This window comes from Heterodontus francisci, chromosome 4 (assembly GCF_036365525.1).
Source record: "Heterodontus francisci isolate sHetFra1 chromosome 4, sHetFra1.hap1, whole genome shotgun sequence".
Classification (NCBI taxonomy): domain Eukaryota; kingdom Metazoa; phylum Chordata; class Chondrichthyes; order Heterodontiformes; family Heterodontidae; genus Heterodontus; species Heterodontus francisci.
In genome coordinates this window covers 59,883,062-59,905,833 of record NC_090374.1, presented here as the reverse complement: position 1 = coordinate 59,905,833, position 22,772 = coordinate 59,883,062, and the positions used below count along the sequence as shown (strand labels likewise).

The 22,772-nt window shown below is 42.3% G+C and overlaps 1 protein-coding gene across 1 annotated transcript in view; it reads left to right on the top strand.

Moving 5' to 3' along the window:
• Positions 1-19,095, top strand: part of zcchc9 (zinc finger, CCHC domain containing 9) — a 49,715-nt gene extending 30,620 nt beyond the window's left edge. The window contains exons 4-6 of the mRNA XM_068028827.1: positions 1,043-1,135; positions 9,544-9,612; positions 17,974-19,095. Of these exons, the coding sequence (XP_067884928.1) occupies positions 1,043-1,135; positions 9,544-9,612; positions 17,974-18,095 (284 nt within the window). The 3' untranslated portion in view covers positions 18,096-19,095. The remainder of the gene's footprint in view (positions 1-1,042; positions 1,136-9,543; positions 9,613-17,973) is intronic.
• Positions 19,096-22,772: the final 3,677 nt, after the last annotated feature.

The window sequence follows — 22,772 nt, the reverse complement described above, 5'->3', positions numbered from 1 at the left end:
CAACTGAACCATCATGCCAACTATGCAATTATAAGAGTTTACTGTTATTGATGATAATCTTGGATCTTTCAGAAGAGTAGTGCAGAGCTGAACTGGCCATAGTCTGTCAATTTCTGGAAAACAAATTGGCAGAAAGTGGTTCATTGATACTAATTAGTAACTTTGTAGACTATAAAGTTAGATAGTGTGTGTAATGACATGTCATTCTGGTGCAGTAGCAGGTGCTTTGCTGACTTTGTGTTTTAGAATATTATCAGGGTAACGTGGAGAGAGCTGTGTATTGCTCCTGACGCTGGTATAACTGACTTGGGAATACTTAATCCTGCAAGCAAGAAGCAAATATGTACCATTCTCCACCTTGATACATACAAATAAAAACTAAATAGAACTCTGATAATTTCTTCAGTTGCTAATTGCTAATTTGAGGTGAATTCACCCTGTGTAAGCACAATACAACACAAATATAGTGCTGATATTTTTGAAAACAAAATGCTCCAAAAATTAGTTTAAAATCATTCCTGTTTCTTTCTGTTCCATATGTTTAGGGAAGGTTTATTTTCTACTTTAATTTTTTGTGCTTAACAAAGTAAGGGATGTCAGTGCTGAAGTATAGAACACTTTTTCTATTTTTGTCTTCATGTTTGTATCAAATACTCCCAGCTCACGTACAGTGCATCCAGATGCGAAATAAACTTTGCTTAATCTAATCAACTTGCCTTAATGCCAAACCTTAATGTCCCCGACCTCATCACTTTGACCTTTTTTTTTACTCCCCACCCCAGTCAATCCATGGCTTCTCCACATGAGAATGAGCCAGTTTGTGGGCAGTGTTGCACTGTGGGCCTACGATCCATAGGAAATGAATTGACATGTCCAACAATAAACAGAGAGAGGAGACTTTCATATTGATCTATGCTGTATTCAGGCCAAAGGTGAATGGATAGATTGCTAACTCATTTAACTATGATGTTCCCTGTTTTAGCACATTTCTGAAATTATGGATCAAAGTTTCTCAAAAAAGACCATTGCTTCAATTTTGCAGGAGAATTTCCATTTGCTAAATGTTTTATTTGTGGTGAAATGGGACATCTGTCAAGGTCCTGCCCAGACAACCCAAAGGGATTATATGCAGACGGTAAGAATATTTGTTTTAAAACCTGCTATTTATGTTTCTCACGGGCCAGATCTATAGTTTAGTTTACATTGTTAATGTGAAGGTTTTCATGAAAATTTTTGTTTTGTTGCGTGCTTTAGGAAGTGATAAATATAGGTTTTAACAAAGCAAACACTTGTATTCTTTCTTTTGGTGAACTGGACCATATTTTTAGAATGCCTGCCCCATGCTGAAGCATCCTTCTTACTCTACCATGTGGATATTCACTAACTCGTTGTCAAGGATAGCAGTTTCCAGCAGTGTCTGCCTTAACGGCCACTCAAAAATGCTGAAGCACACTGCACCATAAAGGGAGTTGGAACATAAGTCTGTTCCTGTGATAACTGACATTGATTCCTGATTTCAAATGTGCTTCTCTGGGCAATTGCCAAGTAAATGTTAGGCATTTCCCCACAAAAGGAGAGAAGCACTACAAGATTGATACTTACATTAGACTCTAAGCTGGGAACAGCACTGAATTCCAGCTCTGCAGAAGTGTAAGTCCAGAAATATACAAAGTAAGAGATCTGTCAAGGACCACTGATGAAGAGAAAGCAGACAACAAATGACCCCCAGGATCATAACATTGTTCTACTTATTTGTCTGTTTCATTTATGTATTGCACTATCAACCTCTATAAACCTTTCTGCAAACATTAACAACTTTGAACTGAGCAAAGTTTATGTATATCGTCATTTATATTTTTTTAAATGTGTTTACTCATAGAGATCTGATGTTCAACTTTCAGTAGGTTTTTTTGCTATAGACTCATACAGTTTGTAACATGTAAGGATAGGACTTACTCAAATCAAAACGTGGTTTTACTCTGCAGTTGGTGTATAAGCATGCTATTAAGATGGCAAATTTAGATCATTTCTGGGTTGAGGGATTACCTTATAATTGATCCATTGTGATGCATGTTACTGGTAGCTCATTCTAGATGTACATACCTACTTCTGGTTTGATCTGGCACTCCTGGTCTTTCTTGGCTGGTTTCCCATTCACCAATTGTTTCGATGAGGTGTGTTGACAGAGTGTAAAACAATCAGCACACTCATTAAAATCAAATTTCTCACTCACTGCAGTACCTGGGCAGTGATTAATGGAACAACTCTCTGGAAAGTGGGAAATGTTATTTTAATACGTGAGTTGACTATACTGTGCACCGCTGCCTCTGTGCAACAACAAATTAGTGTCTGGGCAATGAGAGCCAAAAGGGGGAGAGTAAGAGATGGAGCCAGAAAGGAGAGAGCAGCTGGCAGAGAGAGAGGACTCACTGATTGTATAATCAATTTTCACATTTAACAGCAACTGCAGCATTCTCAGTGAAAACAGCAATCAAAGGCTCCACTACAGTGCAGGAACTTAACAGCAAATAGACTGGCATTAAAATTATACCAAATCATACTTTGTATTTACAACAGAGATCTTCAGCTGTAGATCAGACAGATAAATTCATGACACAGGATTTTGCATCATTCTCCATGGCTGCTTTGTTATTATGTCATACAGCTTGACATTACTTGACAGTGTCAAGCAAAAGCATGGCTTGAGGAAAATGTTGCCAAAATATACAATAAGATGAACAGAAGTTGCATAAAAAGAGTGCCACAGAACCAGAATTTTACAGCACGTTGAGGCCATTCAGCCCATCATGCATGTGCCAACTCAGAGAACTACCCCCTTACTCCCGTTCCTCTGCCATCACTTTCAATCTTTTTTCTTATTCAAATATTTGACCACTTATCTTTGTTTTTTTATTCATTCATGGGATGTGGACATCGCTGGCTAGGCCAGCATTTATTGCCCATCCCTAATTGTCCTTGAGAAGGTGGTGGTGAGCTGCCTTCTCGAAGGACAAGGACAGCAGAAGCATGGGAACATCACCACCTGCAAATTCCCCTCCAAGCCACACACCATCCTGATTTGGAACTATATCACTCTACCTTCAATGTCGCTGGGCCAAAAACCTGGAACTCCCTTCCTTAACAGCACTGTTGGTGTACCTACACCACATGGACTGCAAAGATTCAAGGAGATGACTCACCACCAGCTTCTCAAGGGCAGTTAGAGATGGACAACAAATACCGCCTCGAGGACTTCTTCGTTGGAAATACGGTCCTGCCACCTCTCCCGTCAGAGCAATTTTTGAATGCGTTGAGACATCGCTCTTGGCTGACATACGTTGTCCAGGCCTCGCTGCCTTAGAGCAAGGTACTGATGACACAGGCTGGAAACACTCGGACTTTTGTGTTCCGTGTCAGTGCGCCATTTTCCCACACCCTCTTGGCCAGTCTGTACATAGCAGCAGACGCCTTTCCCACGCGCTTGTTGATTTCTGCACAGAGAGACAGGTTACTGGTGATGGTTGAGCCTAGGTAGGTGAACTCTTGAACCACTTCCAGAGTGTGGTCGCCAGTGTTGATGGATGGAGCATTTCTGACGTCCTGTCCCATGATGTTCATATTCTTGAGGCTGATGGTTAGGCCAAATTCGTTGCAGGCAGCCGCAATCCTGTCGATGAGTCCCTGCAGACACTGTTCCATGTGGGATGTTAATGCAGCATCGTCATCAAAGAGGAGTTCCCTCATGAGGACTTTCCGTACTTTGGTCTTCGCTCTAAGATGGGCAAGGTTGAACAACCTGCCATCTGATCTTGTGTGGGGGAAAATTCCTTCTTCTGAAGACTTAAACGCATGTGAGAGCAGCAGTGAGAGGAAGATCCCAAACAGTGTAGGTGCGAGAACACAGCCCTGTTTCACGCCACTCAGGATAGGAAAGGGGTCTGATGAGGCACCGCTATGCTGAATTGTGCCTTTCATATTGTCATGGAATGAGGTGATGATACTTAGTATCTTTGGTGGACATCCAATCTTTGATAGTAGTCTGAAGAGACCACGTCTGCTGACGAGGTCAAAGGCTTTGGTGAGATCTGTGAAAGCAACGTAGAGGGGTATCTGTTGTTTGCGGCATTTCTCCTGCAGCTGGCGAAGGGAGAACAGCATGTCAATGGTAGATCTTTCTGCTCGAAAGCCGCACTCGCACTCAGCTAGCTTCTGGAGTGGGGCATAGGAAAACAAAGAAGAGAAACCAGCTGAATGTAGAGCCTGACGTGAGACTGAATCTCTCCAGCCTGGAACCAGATATCACCTCATTGGTGTCTCATCAAAAGCAGTGCCATTCTTCCCGTTAATTCTGATGAGTTTTTTGCAGTGGCAAGCGAAAGCGGATGCATTAGGACCAGTACGTGGTCCCCGGATGAAAAAGTTTGAGAACCAGTGTTGTAAGCAAATTTAGCAATTGTATTTCCTGAGGTGAGGTGAGAGTGACTGCCCTTGACATCAAGGCAGCATTTGGCCGAGTATGGCATCAAGGAGCCCGAGCAAAACTGAGGTCAATGGGAATCGGGGAAAACCCTCCGCTGGTTGGAGTCATACCTGGCGCAAAGGAAGATGGTTATGGTTGTGGTTGTTGCAGGTCAATCGTCTGAGCTCCAGGACGTCACTACAGAGTGTCCGAGGCCCAACCATCTTCAGCTGCTTCATCAATGACCTTCCTTCAGTCATAAGGTCAAAATTGGGGATGTCCGCTAATGATTGCACAATGTTCAGCACCATTCGTTACTCCTCAGATACTGAAGCAGTCCGTGAAGAAATGCAGCAAGACTTGGACAATATCCAGGCTTGGGCTGATAAGTGGCAAGTAACATTTGCACCACACAAGTGCCAGGCAATGACCATCTCCAACAAGAGAGAATCTAACCATCTCTCCTTGACATTCAATGGCATTACCATCGCTGAATCCCCCACTATCAACATCCTAGGGGCTACCATTGACCAGAAGCTGAACTGAGGTAGCCATATAAATACCGTGGCTACAAGAGCAGGTCAGAGGCTAGGAATCCTGCGGCAGGTAACTCACCTCCTGACTCCCCAAAGCCTGTCCACCATCTACAAGGCACAAGTCAGGAGTGTGATGGAATAGTCTCCACTTGCCTGGATGGGTGCAGCTGCAACAACATTCAAGAAGCTCAACACCATCCAGGACAAAGCAGCCCGCTTGATTGGCACCCCATCTACAAACATTCACTCCCTCCACCACTGACGCACAGTGGCAGCAGTGAGTACCATCTACAAGATGCACTGCAGCAACGCAACAAGGCTCCTTAGACAGCACCTTCCAAACCCACGACCTCTACCAACTAGAAGGACAAGGACAGCACATACATGGGAACACCACCACCTGCAAGTTCCCCTCCAAGTCACACACCATCCTGACTTGGAACTATATCGCCGTTCCTTCACTGTCGCTGGGTCAAAATCCTGGAACTCCCTTCCTAACAGCACTGTGGGTGTATCTACCCCACATGGACTGCAGCGGTTCAAGAAGGCAGCTCACCACCACCTTCTCGAGGGCAATTAGGGATGGGCAATAAATGCTGGCCTGGCCAGCGACGCCCACATCCCATGAATGAATTTTAAAAAAAAATTCAAGCCCTAATTGTCTATGTATACCAAGCAGAAAACTGAAGCCAGCACTGACCTCTGGGTCCACCACTTCCAACTATAATAGTTGGAATGATATTAATGCCTAAAATACAGTTATATGGAAGTCATTATGCGTTTTAATATATAGCAGTGTTAAGCTTTGTTGCTGTTATTTTTTTAAATATGATTTACACTTATTTGAAATATTCCCATCGATAGGTTCAAGAGATTTCAAAAGGCCAATTGAAACAGCCCTTCATTCCCTATTCATATGCCTTTTGGAGTTATATGCAGTAATATTAATTCCTATTAAGAGCTGTAATTCTCTTACATAAAACTTAGATCGGTGAAGACATTTGATCTCTTATTGCTAAGTACTGGATAAAGGTTATGTCAGTCTGTCTGTCTCTCTATATATAAATATATATATATATCTTTAACACACTCATATATTAATACAAACATAGTGCCATTTCACTACCTTTGCACCTTGAACCATATGTTCAGCAGATTTGACACTTAAAGCTCACTAGACATGACAGAACAATCAGAATTCCCTGATCTGAAGACATCAAATTGTACTTTTATACCAGTGAGCCTCTTGATTTAAAGTCACATAGCTCAACCATTTTAACTGCTTTGTTTTCCTTTAAGCAAAATTATAAAACTCCTGAAAAGCAAATTAAGAAAATGGTAGTTTTCAAAGGTGCAATGAGTGTCACTTTATCAAGAGTCATTGAGATGGTCATTTGTTCAGTTTGACAAAATGGAGACAGGGCAAGTTTAATTATAGTAAACACTTTGCTTTATTTGAAGTTGCTGATTCTTCACACAGATTCAAAGAAATGGTTTCAAAGAAGGTGCTCTGTTTTTTGAGCTTCTGAGCCTTATCTAAATCTGACCAAAAGACCATATGATTCTAAGATTGACTGTTTGTAATTGATGAACTGGAATGAACACTTTTGTAAAGAGTGCAGTTATGGGACTCAGTCATTCCACATAATCAGATTAGATGCTTCACGATTGGTCACTGATTTGCATTGATCCATGCGATCCATTCCACTGCTTCTTATGGACTGAACAAAGGAAGATTACTGCTTATTTTCAAAATAAGCAGGAAGTAGTTTTGTGACAGGAGTGCTAATCTGTTTAGTCACATGTGCAATACCATGAATTGGGAGCTGCATGTTTTCTCTTTGTAGAGGCAGTTTCACAAAATGTGGATTTGAATATGTGTGGTTTTAGAATACAAACTCTCTTCTGTTTTATGTATGGTTCAAAGGAGCTTGCTAAGGCTGTGCAAAAGGGAACCTGACTGATCTGTGTTGAACAGATAAACTACCTGATTTGAACAAGCCAGATGTTTGAGCTGTCAGAAATCATCCTTTAATACAAGCCCTTCATTTCCTTAGTCAACTTTCTTACCTACCTCCGTAGTATAAAGTTAATCTTGCTTGCATGTAGTCGGGGCTGGGACAATTAGCTAAAGTCATTCATGTTTTATGATTTTAAAATAGCATATATCTTGAAAATTGTATAAAATTGTGTTGTTTATTATTGTAAAAAAAGAAATAGGAATCGAGATTAAAATACAACTGGATCAGTAGGTTTTGCTCAAACCTTGATGACAGGAATAAGGTCATAAAGCTTCAAGTAAAAAGCTGGCATAGTTATCATGGGCCAAATGACCTCATACTGTAAACTTCAATGTGTCTGTGTTCTAATTAATTACTCTCTTTTTCCAATCTTCTTTGCCTCTTCCCAAGGTATTGTCAATTGCTGGGATACAGTTCTTTGGGGCCAACAGCCCTCTGGTACTGGAATCATGAGGTTATTCTCCATGTGTATACCTAGACATCTGAACATAGGAAAGCACGAGACTGGAAAAGACCATCACAGCCCATCTGGCTGGTGCCAAAGTTCTAAAAATACTGCTGTCATATTTCTGCATTGTTGACCATTTTTCCATAGAAAAAATTTGAGAACAGTTACTTCTAAATGGTGTGTTTTAAAGCATGGTGTATTCATGCAGGTTTTAAAAATAAAGGGTCAGACAGTAGCTAGGTAAGATGCAAATGAAGAAGCTTTGATATTGTTTCCCCATGGATGGATAATGCACAGTTCATTAGCTTATCTTGGTCATCGATATATGGCACACACTTATTGTGTTGGAGAGTCACTGGTCCCAGGCAGAGAGTTTAGTAGGCCTTCCCTTTCTAGCTGTAAACAGCAAAGATAAAACAGAGAGAGACATCAACAGCGAGGCATTTTTAAACAGAAATGCTACAATGGTGGTCATGTTTATTAAACAGCTGCAAAGATTTTTGCTGAAGCAAAGAGGTTGAAATGCTGGAGAATAGTTAGAAACCATTTTATATTAGTTGAGTAAGATCACACACTAATGTGCAATAACGAAGCACGTTCTTTGTTTATATTATTGCGTGGTGATAAGTCGTATGGATTGCAATTAAGTAAGTCCCTCCTACCTCTCTCTCTTCACCTTTAAGATGTGTCCATGTCTTTCACCAAGCTTTTGGTCACCTGTCCTAATATCATCTTATGTGGCTCAGTCTTAAATTCTGTTTTTAAGGATCGTTCCTTGGAGAATTTTACTACATTAAAGGTACTATATAAATGCAAGTTGCTGTCATCCTACCTGAACAGCTGCTTGGCATGTTCACTTTATTGTGAAATACAACAGTTTAACAATTTGCACCAAACCAAGTCTTTTACTTGTTCTGTCTTTGGAGAGATTGAAACATGCATGAAAGACATTAGTATCCAATTGAAAGCCTTTCATACTTTGAACTCCTCTGTTTGATCTTCTCTTAACCTCCTTTGTTCTATTGATATGAGCCCCAGTTTCTCTAGTCTCTCCTCATAACTGAAGCCTCTGCTTGCCATATTCTGATTTTTTTTTACAATCTTGTCTTGTTTGACCTCTATCAACCTTCCCACTTACCTATTTGCCTATGCGTCTAAAGTTTACTTTCCCTTTCAAGTAGTCTACTATCTTGTTTCACCTCTGTGCCCTGCTATACTAGTTTAGGCTCTCCACTGTGAGCACCATTGGAACTGAACCAAATTCTGTCCTCATGTGATACTGACACAATGATCAGAGAGACAGGAGCCCAATCTGATTGGTTTCCCATTTTCCCATGCTTCCAATCCAGAAACACTGTGACCAATTATAGCTATTGTAAGTATGATCATCTTACTTGACATAGACCAAGGATCAAGCCTGGGACCTACCAGGTCAATAGAGCTGAGCAACACATGGTACATTTAACGGTGGTTGTGGTACTTTTAAATGTAAATGCCATGACTGTAAGTTAAATCCACCTTTAAGACTCTGATGTTGGAGATGGCAGTTTGGTACCATAATGATACCTATTTAATACAAAAATAGGTTATCTGGTACTTTGTTTTGACATTGTAACAGTTTACTGATAATTCAGCTGAAATATAATTTGAACCAATAAAGAATAAAGCAAGAAGAACAATAGCTGTTGAGGTTGAATTGTTAGCTGAGCGTCATGAAGTTAATCATGCTAATTTAATGAAGTTGGAGCTTTGTATATTTTATGATAGACCACTAAAATAGGGTGGTGTAAAACCATTTGACCAGAAATTTTGGTGTGGCCTAGTTCATCCCACTTTAATTTTTCTTTTCCAGCTGGACTTTGCAAAAAAGTATCATTGGTCATTTAAATCTGCAGTTTTTATTTGTTGGAATAATAGTGTATTGCAACTTTCCAGTCCTGCTGTAGTTTTCTAAATTCCAAACATGCAAAAATAAAATTTGTAGTTATTAATTTAGGTAAAACATATTCATATTTTGAAAATGCAAAAGACATTCAGCTACACTTGAGAATTCCTCTACTAAATGGTGCTGTTTTACAGGGCGTTGTTGCAAGCTGTGTGGCTCAGTGGAGCACTTTCAGAAGGACTGCCCAGACCATCAGAACATGAGTAAGTATGATACCGCATGAATTACATTTAATTTTCTGAAATTCTTTGGCCTACATAATTCACAAGGGCACAATCCCAACATATAGATTCAAGAGCAAAAACACAACACTGAGATGCTGGCAATCTGAAATAAACAGAAAAATGCTGGAAATACTCAGCAGGTCAGGAGGCATCCATGGAGAGAGAAACAGAGTTAACGTTTCAGATTGATTTTTTTTTCCAGTGCTGATGAAAGGTCTTTGACCTGAAACGTTAACTCTGTTTCTCTCTCCACGGATGCTGCCTGACCTGCTGAGTATTTCCAACATTTTCTGAATTTATTGTAGACTCTAGAGAACTGACAAACTATAATTGATAAATAAGAGCTTTGATACACACTTAGAGTTGAATTTTATTCTCCTGCTGCTGGGAGCGACGGCAGGCAAAAAAAATGATGGCCCGCATTTGCGGGCCATGAGCTGCCGCGATCTAGCGTGCGCCGGCTCATCTGCATATGCTGGGCAGTCCGCCCCCCTCCCCATCACGTGGCACGGGTGGGCTCTGCGACGCTGCTAACAGCGTCAGCTGCCTCTGTGCTGGTCCCATTTTTAAAGGCCTGCCAGGCATGCACAGTTCCAGCCCGTACTGTGAATTGATTTTTGGCTCATATGCCCCCCCAATACAAAGAAAATAAATGGCTGCCCAGTTTCCACCCCCCCCCCACCCCAAAACACTTGTATTTAATATTTGATCCACACCCCCCAACTGCCCAAAGTGCAGAGGTCACCCTTTCTCCACCCCTACTCTACATTTGCACGTGCAGATTTGACCCTGTTTCCCCCATCCCCCGCCCCCTCTCCACTACACTAAAAATCCCAAGTTCCCCCCCATCCCCACCTCAGTGGCGCCAGTTTTCCCTGGACAGGAAAGTGAAGGCGCGTGAGTGTCGGCCACCGCACGCCAGGTCACGGACAGTCGACAAGATCGCAGTAAAAGGTATGTTAATTTATTTATGTCCTTTTATTTAAACATTTAAAGCTGTGTCCCGTCGCCGAGGGGTTGAGGAGGGCAGTGCCGCCACAGAGCCTCGCCGCTGCCGAGAAGATCGGGCTCGGCAATCACGGCATCAGGCTCCATGGCGGGCCGCTGCGTCAGCAATATTCTGGTGCCCCGCCACACAGCCCAATGTCAGGAGCTCAACTAAATTCAGCCCACCATTTTTACTGCTAACTGTACAAATAGTTTTGTTGCTTATTATCTGATCTAGTGTAACATTTTTGAGACACTAGTTACTATTGTGACTAAAATTAATGTGTATTAAGGAAACCAGATCTGGGTCAGAGGGGAAAGAGTGGAAGTGGCATTTTCAACTTTGAACCCAAAACAGTATTTCTGTTGTAGCCAGATATTGCAAAGTGAGTCTATTTTTATACATTGTGTAAATAGGGTCTCTGTAAGCTGTCAGTATTTGATGACCTCACTGTAGAGCTAAATCCCCAAGGACGGGATGTAATGGATAAAGTTCCTCATTTGGTCCCCTGCTGAGGAGTCTTACCCGCCAGAATGCATATTAGAAATTCAGGCTCGTGCTGCATGTTATTTTCTGAATATTTAAATGAATCAGAGGGATACTGTGTGCAGTGTGTTCCTAAATTTCCAGTCTATGCTCCAGGTGGGTGAAGTTTCCCTGCCAAGAGCACGATGTCAGAAAATTATCCTTGTAGCTTAACTCATGAAGAAAATTTCAGCTGTTGCAGATTCTTATTTCTATATATAACACACAGTGACTTATAAGACACGTCTTTTCAGGGCAGCAACGCAATGATTTTTTTTCTAGGTATTAGTGCAAGGCTTGATTTAATGAGTTTAGGTGCCATTTAGATTGAGGGCAGTGTTGTTGCTAAGGTAAGGTTTGTGCAGTGTGTGGTTTTCTATAGCACTGAGAGGATATAGAGATTGAGCATTCAGTATGCTCTGTTTATGAGTATATGGGAGTCCTTAAAAATGATATCTCACGAACTGTGCAGTACAGTTTGTAGAATTAATATATGTAATCATTTGTAGTTTTTGAGTACATACTTTGGGATTTATTGGCTATGGTATAACTAGACATAATGAGCTGAATTTTATCAGCCCCTCGACGTTGGGAGTCACGTCGGAGCGGCAAGTAAAATACTTGCGGGAGAGGCCCGCCATGACCTCAGACGCCAAGAAGGCCCGCCGCATTTTACTGGCAGCGGCGGCGAGGCCTGAGAGCGGCCCCCCGCCGTATGCTGGCGGAGCGTTCATTTCCCAAATAAAATTAATCCAAACACAGCACAGTGGCGCAGTGGTTAGCACTGCAGCCTCACAGCTCCAGCGATCCGGGTTCGATTCTGGGTACTGCCTGTGCGGTGTTTGCAAGTTCTCCCTGTGACTGCGTGGGTTTTCGCCGGGTGCTCCGGTTTCCTCCCACAGCCAAAGACTTGCAGGTTGATAGGTAAATTGGCCATCATAAATTGCCCCTAGTATAGGTAGGTGGTAGGGGAATTGAGGGAAGGTGGGGATGTGAGAGGGTAATGGGATTAATGTCGGATTCGTATAAATGGGTGATTGATGGTCGGCATGGACTCGGTGGGCCAAAGGGCCTGTTTCAGTGCTGTATCTCTAAATAAACATGTAAATGAGCTTATCTAGACCGGGCAGCCATTCAACACCGATAGTGTGGCCAATGGCCGGAAGTCCCACGCCTTCCAATCCCCGTTTGGGGATTCAAGGCGATACACTGGTGGGGAGGGGGGAGCTGTTTAATTTTCAGGTGTGGGGGGTGGGTACGGAGATAACTTATTTTATTGGCTGAGGGGATGGTGGGAAGGGGTTGAAGGGCAAAGGTGACCAAGTTCGGGGGGGGAAAGGTTGGGTTGGGAATAAAGTTTTTTTGGTGGGAAAAGCCTAAAATAAAGTGTGTGGTCGTTGGAGAATGGTAGAGGGGCTTTCATCTTTTATTGAACATTGGAAACTCAATGGCAAATGAATGTTTCTTTACCTCCTGAGGAGGTGGTAGAGGCAGGAACAGTAGTGACATTTAAGAGGCATTTTCTTGAAGCCCTTTAAAAATGGTGCCGGCGCCTTCACGCTGGCACCGGACACTGCTGCTGGGGACGGAGCGGCCGCCCCGAATAACGTAGAGGGGGCGGCCATTCCGCCCCCTCCATTTAAATGAGCCCCGGCGCGTAATATTGCGGGGGGCTCAGCGGCGCACAAGTCACGCATGCGCCATGCCTTCTTTAAAGGTCACCGCCGTTATTTTCTGATTACCACAATAGGAACAGGTGTAGGCCAGTTGACCCCTCAAACCTGCGACACCATTCAATAAGATTGTGGCTGATCTGATTGTGGCCTGAACTCCACTTTCCTGCCTGTCCACCAACCCTCCCCCATAACCCTTTACTCCCTTGTCTATCAAAAATCTGTCTAGCTCAGCCTTGAATTTTTTAAATGACCCAGCCTCCACTGCTGTCTGGGGTAGAGAATTCCAAAGATTAACGACCCTCTGAGAGAAGAATTTCCTCCTCATCTCTGTCTTATATGGGAGTCCCCTTGCTTTGAAAGTGTGCCTAGTTCTAGATTCTCCCACAAGGGGAAAACATCTTCTCAGCATCTACTCTGTCAAGATGCTCATTCTTCTAAGCTCCAATGAGCATAGGCTGAACCTGCTCAACCATTCCTGATAAGGCAACTCCTTCATCCCAAGAATCAACCAATGAACCTTCTCTAAACTACTTCCATCGCAAGTATATCCCTCGTTAAATAAGACCAAAACTGTATACAGTCCTCTAGGTGTGGTCTCGCCAATGCCCTGTACAGTTGCAGCAAGACTTCCCTACTTTTATACTCCATCCCCTTTCCAATAAAGGCCAACATTCCATTTGCCTTCTTAATTACTTGCTGTATCTGCATGCTAACTTTATGTGATTCATGTACGAGGACACCCAGATCCCTTGGTACTGCAGAATTCTGTACTCTCTCCCAATTTAAGTAATCTGCTTTTCTACTCTTCCCACCACAGTGGACAACTTCACATTTTCCCACATGACACTCCATCTGAGAGGGGACATGATAGAGGTATATAAAATTATAAGAGGCATTGATTTAAGGTGAGAGGCAGGAGGTTTAAAGGGGATCAAAGAGGTACATTTTTCACACAAAGAATAGTGGGTATCTGGAATGAGCTGCCTGAGGAGGTGGTAGAGGCAGGAACAGTAGTGACATTTAAGAGGCATCTGGCCTAGTACTTGAATGAGCAAGTCATAGAGGGATGTGGAATTAATGCAGGCAGGTGGGATTAGTATAGATAGGCATTATGGTCGGCATGGACGCGGTGGACCGAAGGACCTGTTTCTATGCTGTACGACTCTATGACTCTAAGGGAAAGCAACACTTATACTGTATGAGAAGAGAGTGTTGATTGGTTGGCAAGTGGACTCTGACTGGTAGAGGTGTTTCCATGGAGAATGCACCAATTTATGGTGACTGACAGTGAACTGCCAAGCTTGGTTTGGAATTTAAACCAGGTAGCTTGACTCTGATTGGTCAAGGCATTGCCCTGAGGAATGAATCAGTGAATGGCTGTCACTTATTTTGTTTAGCTGAAACAGGTGCAATTTGAGTACATGTTCTTTTTGTCTGCAAAGAACAGGGCCCAGTGTATTAATATATGTAGCTTCCAGTATGTGCAAATGCGCCACACTGCGAGCCCAACTGACAATCTTAAATTGGTTGTCAGCGTAATTCTTAACACACTGAGGATTATTTCGCAAATGTTATCCAATCGCGGAATCGAATCTAATGTTGAACACTGTTGTTTGAATTTTCCGAGCACGCGCTGGTTGGGTACGGCCTATACCTTGCCCATTGTGAACAGCAGAAGGGACATGTTGTTTTATATGATCAGGCTGTGTTTGGGACGTATGGCCTATATAACTAGATTCACACTGGCATTGAAATTCATATATCACATTACTCATTTATGTGATAGGCAGAATGTCTTTTTGGCTTGACTGCAGCATCCTGTTAATGGCGAACACCACACATGTTGTACTGCATAGTAGCAGCGTGAAACAGCTGTTGCTCAAAATTTTGGGATACATTACCCTTCCAGGGTAATCTGAGGTGGACTGGACACTTTTCAGGGCTGAAAATAAAGGCCTTAGGCCCGTTCATAAGTTTGCTCAATATACAGCGAGAAATTATCTGATCAAGGTCGCGATTGTCACGCAGGATGCCTTTGATTTGCCCTATTTCGGCATCAAGCTTGCATGGTAAGCCATACTCAAGTTCTGTACTACCAAACAACTATAGGTCTAAAATCGATAGTCTTGGAAAAGGAAGTCCTTTTTCTTGAAACATGTCATTACAGTATATACTTCAAATGATAATTTAATTCATGGTTGTTACTTCAAGCAACTTTAACAGTCAGTGGCACATAAAAAAATTGCCCTTCATGAATGAGAACACCGTTGCTGAGATTGTGTAAAGCAATTTGGGTGTTGTAGTTCTTTTTCCTTATTCCTTTGTGGGACTGCAAGAACAGCTCTTAGAATATTATGCTAATGTGTGTTTCAGTGAAATTTTGTGCTCATCACCTGATATAACTGGTGGAGAATGAAGCATCCTGTCATGTTGGCATTAAGTATAATGCTGTACACTTAAAATTAGTATGATTAGGAAAAGTCATTTGCATGGCATGACAGCCCACAAATTTCTACACGGGGCGATTTTCACCTGAGTATCACAATTTTGGATTAAAATACCAGAGGCAATGAAAATGCTGGCATCTGAGTGATAAATCATCTACTGCACCTAATCACAGAAAGTGCTGTAAATACTCAGCAGGTCTGGAAGCATCTGTGGAGAGAGAAGCAGACTTAATGTTTCAGGTCTGTGACCTTTCATCAGAACTGGCAAAGGTTAGAAATGTAATAGGTTTTAAGCATGAAGCGGGGGTGGGGAAATGAGAACAAAAGGAAAGGTGTGTGATTGGCAGAGGGCAGGAGAGATTAACTGACAAGGAGGTCATGGGGCCAAGGCGAAGGTAGTGTGCTAATGATGTGGTGAAAGACGAAGCATTAGTGCAGAGAGAGTGTTAATGACAGATTAATGAACAGCTCTGTCCAAAAGCACAAACATGAAAAAGCAAGTTTAAGGCAGGGACATGTTAAAACATGATAAAACTTAATAAAATAAAATAATGATAAAAAAGAGGCAGTCATGCTGTGAAATTATTGAACTCAATGTTCAATTCGGAAGGCTTTAGAGTGCCTAATCGGAAAATGAGGTGCTGTTCCTTGAGCTTGCGTTGATGTTTTCTGGAACACTGCAGCAGGCCAAGGACAGGAATGCCCTTTTACTTCCTATCTCCTCACCATCCAAGGCCCCAGACACTGCTTTCAGGTGAAGTAGCGATTTACTTGTACTTCTTTCAATTTAGTATGCTGTATTTCCTGCTCACAATGCGATCGGCTCTACATTGGAGAGGCCAATGCAGATTGGATGACCGCTTTGCGGAACACCTCTGCTCAGTCCACAAGCATGACCCTGAGCTTCCGATTGCTGGCCATTTCAATTCACCACCCTGCTCCCATGCTCACATTTCTGTCCTTGACCTGAAAGGTTAACTCTGCTTCTCTCTCCACAGATGCTGTCAGATCTGCTGAGTATTTCCAGCATCCGCAGTATTTTGCTTTTATATACTGCACCTAATCACTTGCCCTAAGATAAGTAAAGCTCTCAGCAATATACCTTAGCTCCAACCTGAAAGGAAAATTCAGTGCTGCACCAATATAATGGTTTGATAATGGTATATGATTTCATGTATCAGCAATCTTTACAGCATCTCTGATGTTGACACTTTAAAACAGCAACAACTATAACTTGCATTTCAATGCAGCACAATGTCCCAAAGCCCTTCACACAGAGGCTTATTGCATACTGAGCAAAACTAGGGGAAAGATTTGGGGAGGTAATAGATTTTTGGAAGGCTTCTGCAAGTGCATGAGATATAACAAGTTGGAGGGATTTTAGAAGAAAATCTCAGTGCAGGACTGTGACTCAGAAGAGTTAGGATGCAAGCTAAGACTTGGAGTTGGAGGAGGTTGTAGAGGTAGGGTGAAATGAAGCCATGGAGATATTTAAACAAGGACCAGGATGTTGAAATAACTATTGGAAATGATCAATAAGCAACTTGGGAAGCTGTCTAGGAGGGTATTGAGAAGTTGAACCTGGGGGTGACCAAGGCATGAAATGAGGGTTTTGGCAGCAGTGAGGTGAGGACAGAGGTAGCAATTACCAATTGTAAAACTGACTTTTAAAGGGGTTTGAAGCTGAGCTCAGGGTCAAGGCTGTGCACTGTTGGATCATCCTGCTTCCTCTGGCATTCCACCTAATTATTCTAAGCTGGTGGAGGTGTATAAAATCTAGGAACAAGAGTACAGAGAAAAATTCTATTCTACAAAAATATTAGCTGTTGTGCACGGTACTCCAGGGATAGCACAAGTAAGGTTGCATTATTCTGTCTGTTTGCAAATTTTTGTATGAAATCTCTCTCTTCTCCTTAGTTTCCTCTAGCTACACACTGATTGGTCTCTAGAGAGACAGGAAAGCAGCTCCCTCTCGGCCTCTATCAATACTGTTTTAATCTGTTTGCTGAGAAGTGCAAGGGACAGCCTGGATGAAAATGACCCCCCCCAGTTTTCCTCTCTGGCATTCCTTCAGAGCCTTTCCACACCATCATGGCTTGGATCAGAAAGTGGAACAGAGAGCTAGCATCCCAATATTACATAGCCCAATTTATTAGAACATCAAATCTCTATGCTCAGTGCTGTGTGTCATGCTGGTTATCTTGGACAGTTGCTGCAATAGCATAAAAAGAAACCTTACTGACAGAGCCCATAGGAAGTGCACTGACAGAACTTTACAAGAGTTGAAACTGCATTATGTTATATAAGCAATAAAAGGAAATCCAATTCTTCAACAAAGACTAAATGGGTTAACACATTTACTAAAATAGCCATCAGGCATTTCATAGAAACAAGTTCATAGTTAACATCTCACCAGTGATTTCAGTCCCAAAGTGTCTTCATGTAAATCACACAATCCCTCTACCAGAGAAGACTAAATTATTTGATTCCAGTATACTAAATAAAATACTGCTTTTCTACTTTTCTCAATCCTGAATACAATAGATCCTGCCACAAGATTGGCTCTGTCCATATACTTTATTCCATAAAGTACCTCTTGTTAATACACGGAATGGAGTACCTTTTTTGAAGCATTGAAATATTTGATATTTCTTTTAATTAATGTGGTCTATTTTGTTTTTAACTACTGTTTCTCATTCTTCAGGCAATTGTATTTTAACTGTTGGCCGATGGATAAAAGGAATGAGCGCTGATTATGAAGAAATCCCAGTGACTTCAGATACTTATAAAACAAAACCCAAAGTTCCAAAGATTGTCAATTTTTAAACAGAAGCTTTGAAATTAGAATTTCATCCATCTGCCTGTAGGGACATCCAGCAAGTCATCCAACAAAAGAACATTTTTTTCTTGATTTAAAAGTCTGTATGTTATGTTTAAATGGGAAGCACAAAAAATGCATTAATACCAGCAGGTGGAGCCATTGTGTGACAAATCCAGGCCTAATGCGAATAAAATTGTGTTCATTGTATCTAATTCTAATAAATGGTTGTATGAGGTTGTGTTAGGTTACATTTAGCCTGTATAATTTAGTCTAAAGTTTCAAATATAAAATTGACTTTGTGCTTTACAACAGCAACAAATTACATTTATATAGTGTCTTTAATGTAGGGAAATGTGCATTACAGAGAGATAATTGGACAAAAATTGACACCAAACCAAAAAAGGAAATATTGGGAAGGGTGACTAAAACTTGGTCGAAGAGGTCGGTCTTAAAGGAGGTGGAGAGCCAAAGACGTAGAGAGGGAATTCCAGGACTGAGGGCTGAGATATCTGAAGGCATGGCAGCCAATAGTGGGGCATAGGAAATGGTAGATGCACAAGACACCAGAGTTGGAGGAACAGAGGGATGTAGGACTGGAGGAAACATAAAAACATAGAAAATAGGAGCAGGAGTAGGCCATTCGGGCCTGCTCCGCCATTCAAAAAAGATCATGACTGATAGTTTAATTCAGTACCCTGTTCCCGCTTTGTCCCCATATCCCTTGATCCTTTTGGCATTGAGAAATATATCTATCTCCTTTTTGAATATATTTAATGACTTGGCCTCCACTGCCTTCTGCGGTAGAGGATTCCACAGGTTCACCACCCTCTAAGTGAAGAAATTTCTCCTAATCTCGGTGTTTATATAGGTTATATTCTCTTTCCATTTTATGTGGGGGAGGAGTAAACAGGTTGTTCCATGTTTAAATTTGGCTTCACTGTCCTCCATTTTTTTTTAATGAGCAGCTTCCATCAGTAATTTAAAGAGTAGCCCAGGCACCATGCACCAATTACCATGGCCCATCAAACATATGATACCATATGAAAGAGAAAAGAAAAAAATACATTTGTAGTCATTGTTGTAATATAGAGAAATACAGCAGAAGATTTGCAAACAGCAATAATGTATTTTAGTGATGCTGGTTGAGTGAGAAATATTGTCAGGATACCAGTAAAACTTCCTTGCTCCTCGTCATATTGTGCCATGGGGTATTTCACTTCCATCCGAGAGAGCAAACAGGGCTGTGATTTAATGTCTGAAAGATGGCACCTCCAACAGTATAGCACTCAATGTTACACTGGAGTGTCAACCTGGGATAAGGGCTCAAGTCTCTGGTGAGCTACAAGTGGGCCAAGGCTGACACCAAAGGTGACAAATTTACCTGTGCTCAGTTAGTTATGGTACAACTGCCTGAGCCTTACAGATCAGAGTGATCGCAGGTGTGTTGCTCATTCATGAATGATTACAGCAACAACAGACACCTATGAAATGGTACTCCAACCTGGAGACAATGTATTCACGAGACAAAGGAAGAAATTTGGCAAAATAAAGGAGACAAATCTGCCAAGGCCATGACTGTTGGTAGCAATCTAGATTGTGAGGAAGCTTCGGGGATTTAACATAACTTTGACAATCATTTGCTGCAATCTGAGCTTTATCATCAGTCTCAATTCCTTTTTCTTTAACTGAATTTATCTTTCACAAATCCAATTACTCCATCAGCCTATTTCCAATCATTCTCATCTCAGTCAACTGGTACCAGGAATCGTCAACAATGGCATCTACTCACCAATAACCAGCTCACCAATGCTCAGTTTGAGTTCCACTGGGACCAGTTGGCCTCAGTGTATGGAACAACAAGACTTCTTCAGAGATGTATACACAAGGGGAAAGGTTCGTGGAGTCGATTGACATCACAGCTGGCATTCTGCATTTGGATTTGAATCGACTGCAAGCGTAATGTATTTGATTAAGTTGCATGTGGAAAGGTTAAGACTGAAAAATGTGAACCCGGATTTTGCAGCTGTGAAAACAGTGAAACTGTCAGCCTTCACCGGCATTACAACTGTGAAACTGACAGCAATGTTTGGGGTCTGCACATGTGCAGTTAGATACAGAAATCCAGAAATTACTGTCAGTAATTCCTTGCTCCTCCATGGTGTGCCATTGAAGTCCCCTTCAAAGAACAAAGAAAATTACAGCGCAGGAACAGGCCCTTCGGCCCTCCAAGCCTGCGCCGATCCAGATCCTCTATCTAAACCTGTCGCCTATTTTCTAAGGGTCTGTATCTCTTTGCTTCCTGCCCATTCATGTATCTGTCTAGATACATCTTAAAAGACGCTATCGTGCCCGCGTCTACCAGCTCTGCTGGCAACGCGTTCCAGGCACCCACCACCCTCTGCGTAAAGAACTTTCCACGCATATCCCCCCTAAACTTTTCCCCCCTCACTTTGAACTCGTGACCCCCAGTAATTGAATCCCCCACTCTGGGAAAAAGCTCCTTGCTATCCACCCTGTCTATACCTCTCATGATTTTGTACACCTCAATCAGGTCCCCCCTCAACCTCCGTCTTTCTAATGAAAATAATCCTAATCTACTCAACCTCTCTTCATAGCTAGCGCCCTCCATACCAGGCAACATCCTGGTGAACCTCCTCTGCACCCTCTCCAAAGCATCTACATCCTTTTGGTAATGTGGCGACCAGAACTGCAGGCATTATTCCAAATGTGGCCGAACCAAAGTCTTATACAACTGTAACATGACCTGCCAACTCTTGTACTCAATACCCCGTCCGATGAAGGAAAGCATGCCGTATGCCTTCTTGACCACTCTATTGACCTGCGTTGCCACCTTCAGGGAACAACGGACCTGAACACCCAAATCTCTCTGTACATCAATTTTCCCCAGGACTTTTCCATTTAATGTATAGTTCACTCTTGAATTGGATCTTCCAAAATGTATCACCTTGCATTTGCCCGGATTGAACTCCATCTGCCATTTCTCTGCCCAACTCTCCAACCTATCTATATTCTGCTGTATTCTCTGACAGTCCCCTTCACTATCTGCTACTCCACCAATCTTAGTGTCGTCTGCAAACTTGCTAATCAGACCACCTATACTTTCCTCCAAATCATTTATGTATATCACAAACAACAGTGGTCCCAGCACGGATCCCTGTGGAACACCACTGGTCACACGTCTCCATTTTGAGAAACTCCTTTCCACTGCTACTCTCTGTCTCCTGTTGCCCAGCCAGTTCTTTATCCATCTAGCTAGTACACCCTGGACCCCATGCGACTTCACTTTCTCCATCAACTTACCATGGGGAACCTTATCAAACGCCTTACTGAAGTCCATGTATATGACATCTACAGCCCTTCCCTCATCAATCAACTTTGTCACTTCCTCAAAGAATTCTATTAAGTTGGTAAGACATGACCTTCCCTGCACAAAACCATGTTGCCTATCACTGATAAGCCCATTTTCTTCCAAATGGGAATAGATCCTATCCCTCAGTATCTTCTCCAGCAGCTTCGCTACCACTGACGTCAGGCTCACCGGTCTATAATTACCTGGATTATCCCTGCTACCCTTCTTAAACAAGGGGACAACATTAGCAATTCTCCAGTCCTCCGGGACCTCACCCGTGTTTAAGGATGCTGCAAAGATATCTGTTAAGGCCCCAGCTATTTCCTCTCTCGCTTCCCTCAGTAACCTGGGATAGATCCCATCCGGACCTGGGGACTTGTCCACCTTAATGCCTTTTAGAATACCCAACACTTCCTCCCTCCTTATGCCGACTTGACCTTGAGTAATCAAACATCTATCCCTAACCTCAACATCCGTCATGTCCCTCTCCTCGGTGAATACCGATGCAAAGTACTCATTTAGAATCTCACCCATTTTCTCTGACTCCACGCATAATTTTCCTCCTTTGTCCTTGAGTGGGCCAATCCTTTCTCTAGTTACCCTCTTGCTCCTTATATATGAATAAAAGGCTTTGGGATTTTCCTTAACCCTGTTTGCTAAAGATATTTCATGACCCCTTTTTGCCCTCTTAATTCCTCGTTTCAGATTGGTCCTACATTCCCGATATTCTTCCAAAGCTTCGTCTTTCTTCAGCCGCCTAGACCTTATGTATGCTTCCTTTTTCCTCTTAGCTAGTTTCACAATTTCACCTGTCATCCATGGTTCCCTAATCTTGCCATTTCTATCCCTCATTTTCACAGGAACATGTCTCTCCTGCACGCTAATCAACCTCTCTTTAAAAGCCTCCCACATATCAAATGTGGATTTATCTTCAAACAGCTGCTCCCAATCTACATTCCCCAGCTCCCGCCGAATTTTGGTATAGTTGGCCTTCCCCCAATTTAGCACTCTTCCTTTAGGACCACTCTCGTCTTTGTCCATGAGTATTCTAAAACTTACGGAATTGTGATCACTATTCCCAAAGTACCCTACTGAAACTTCAACCACCTGGCCAGGCTCATTTCCCAACACCAGGTCCAGTATGGCCCCTTCCCGAGTTGGACTATTTACATACTGCTCTAGAAAACCCTCCTGGATGCTCCTTACAAATTCTGCTCCATCTAGACCTCTAACACTAAGTGAATCCCAGTCAATGTTGGGAAAATTAAAATCTCCTATCACCACCACCCTGTTGCTCCTACATCTTTCCATA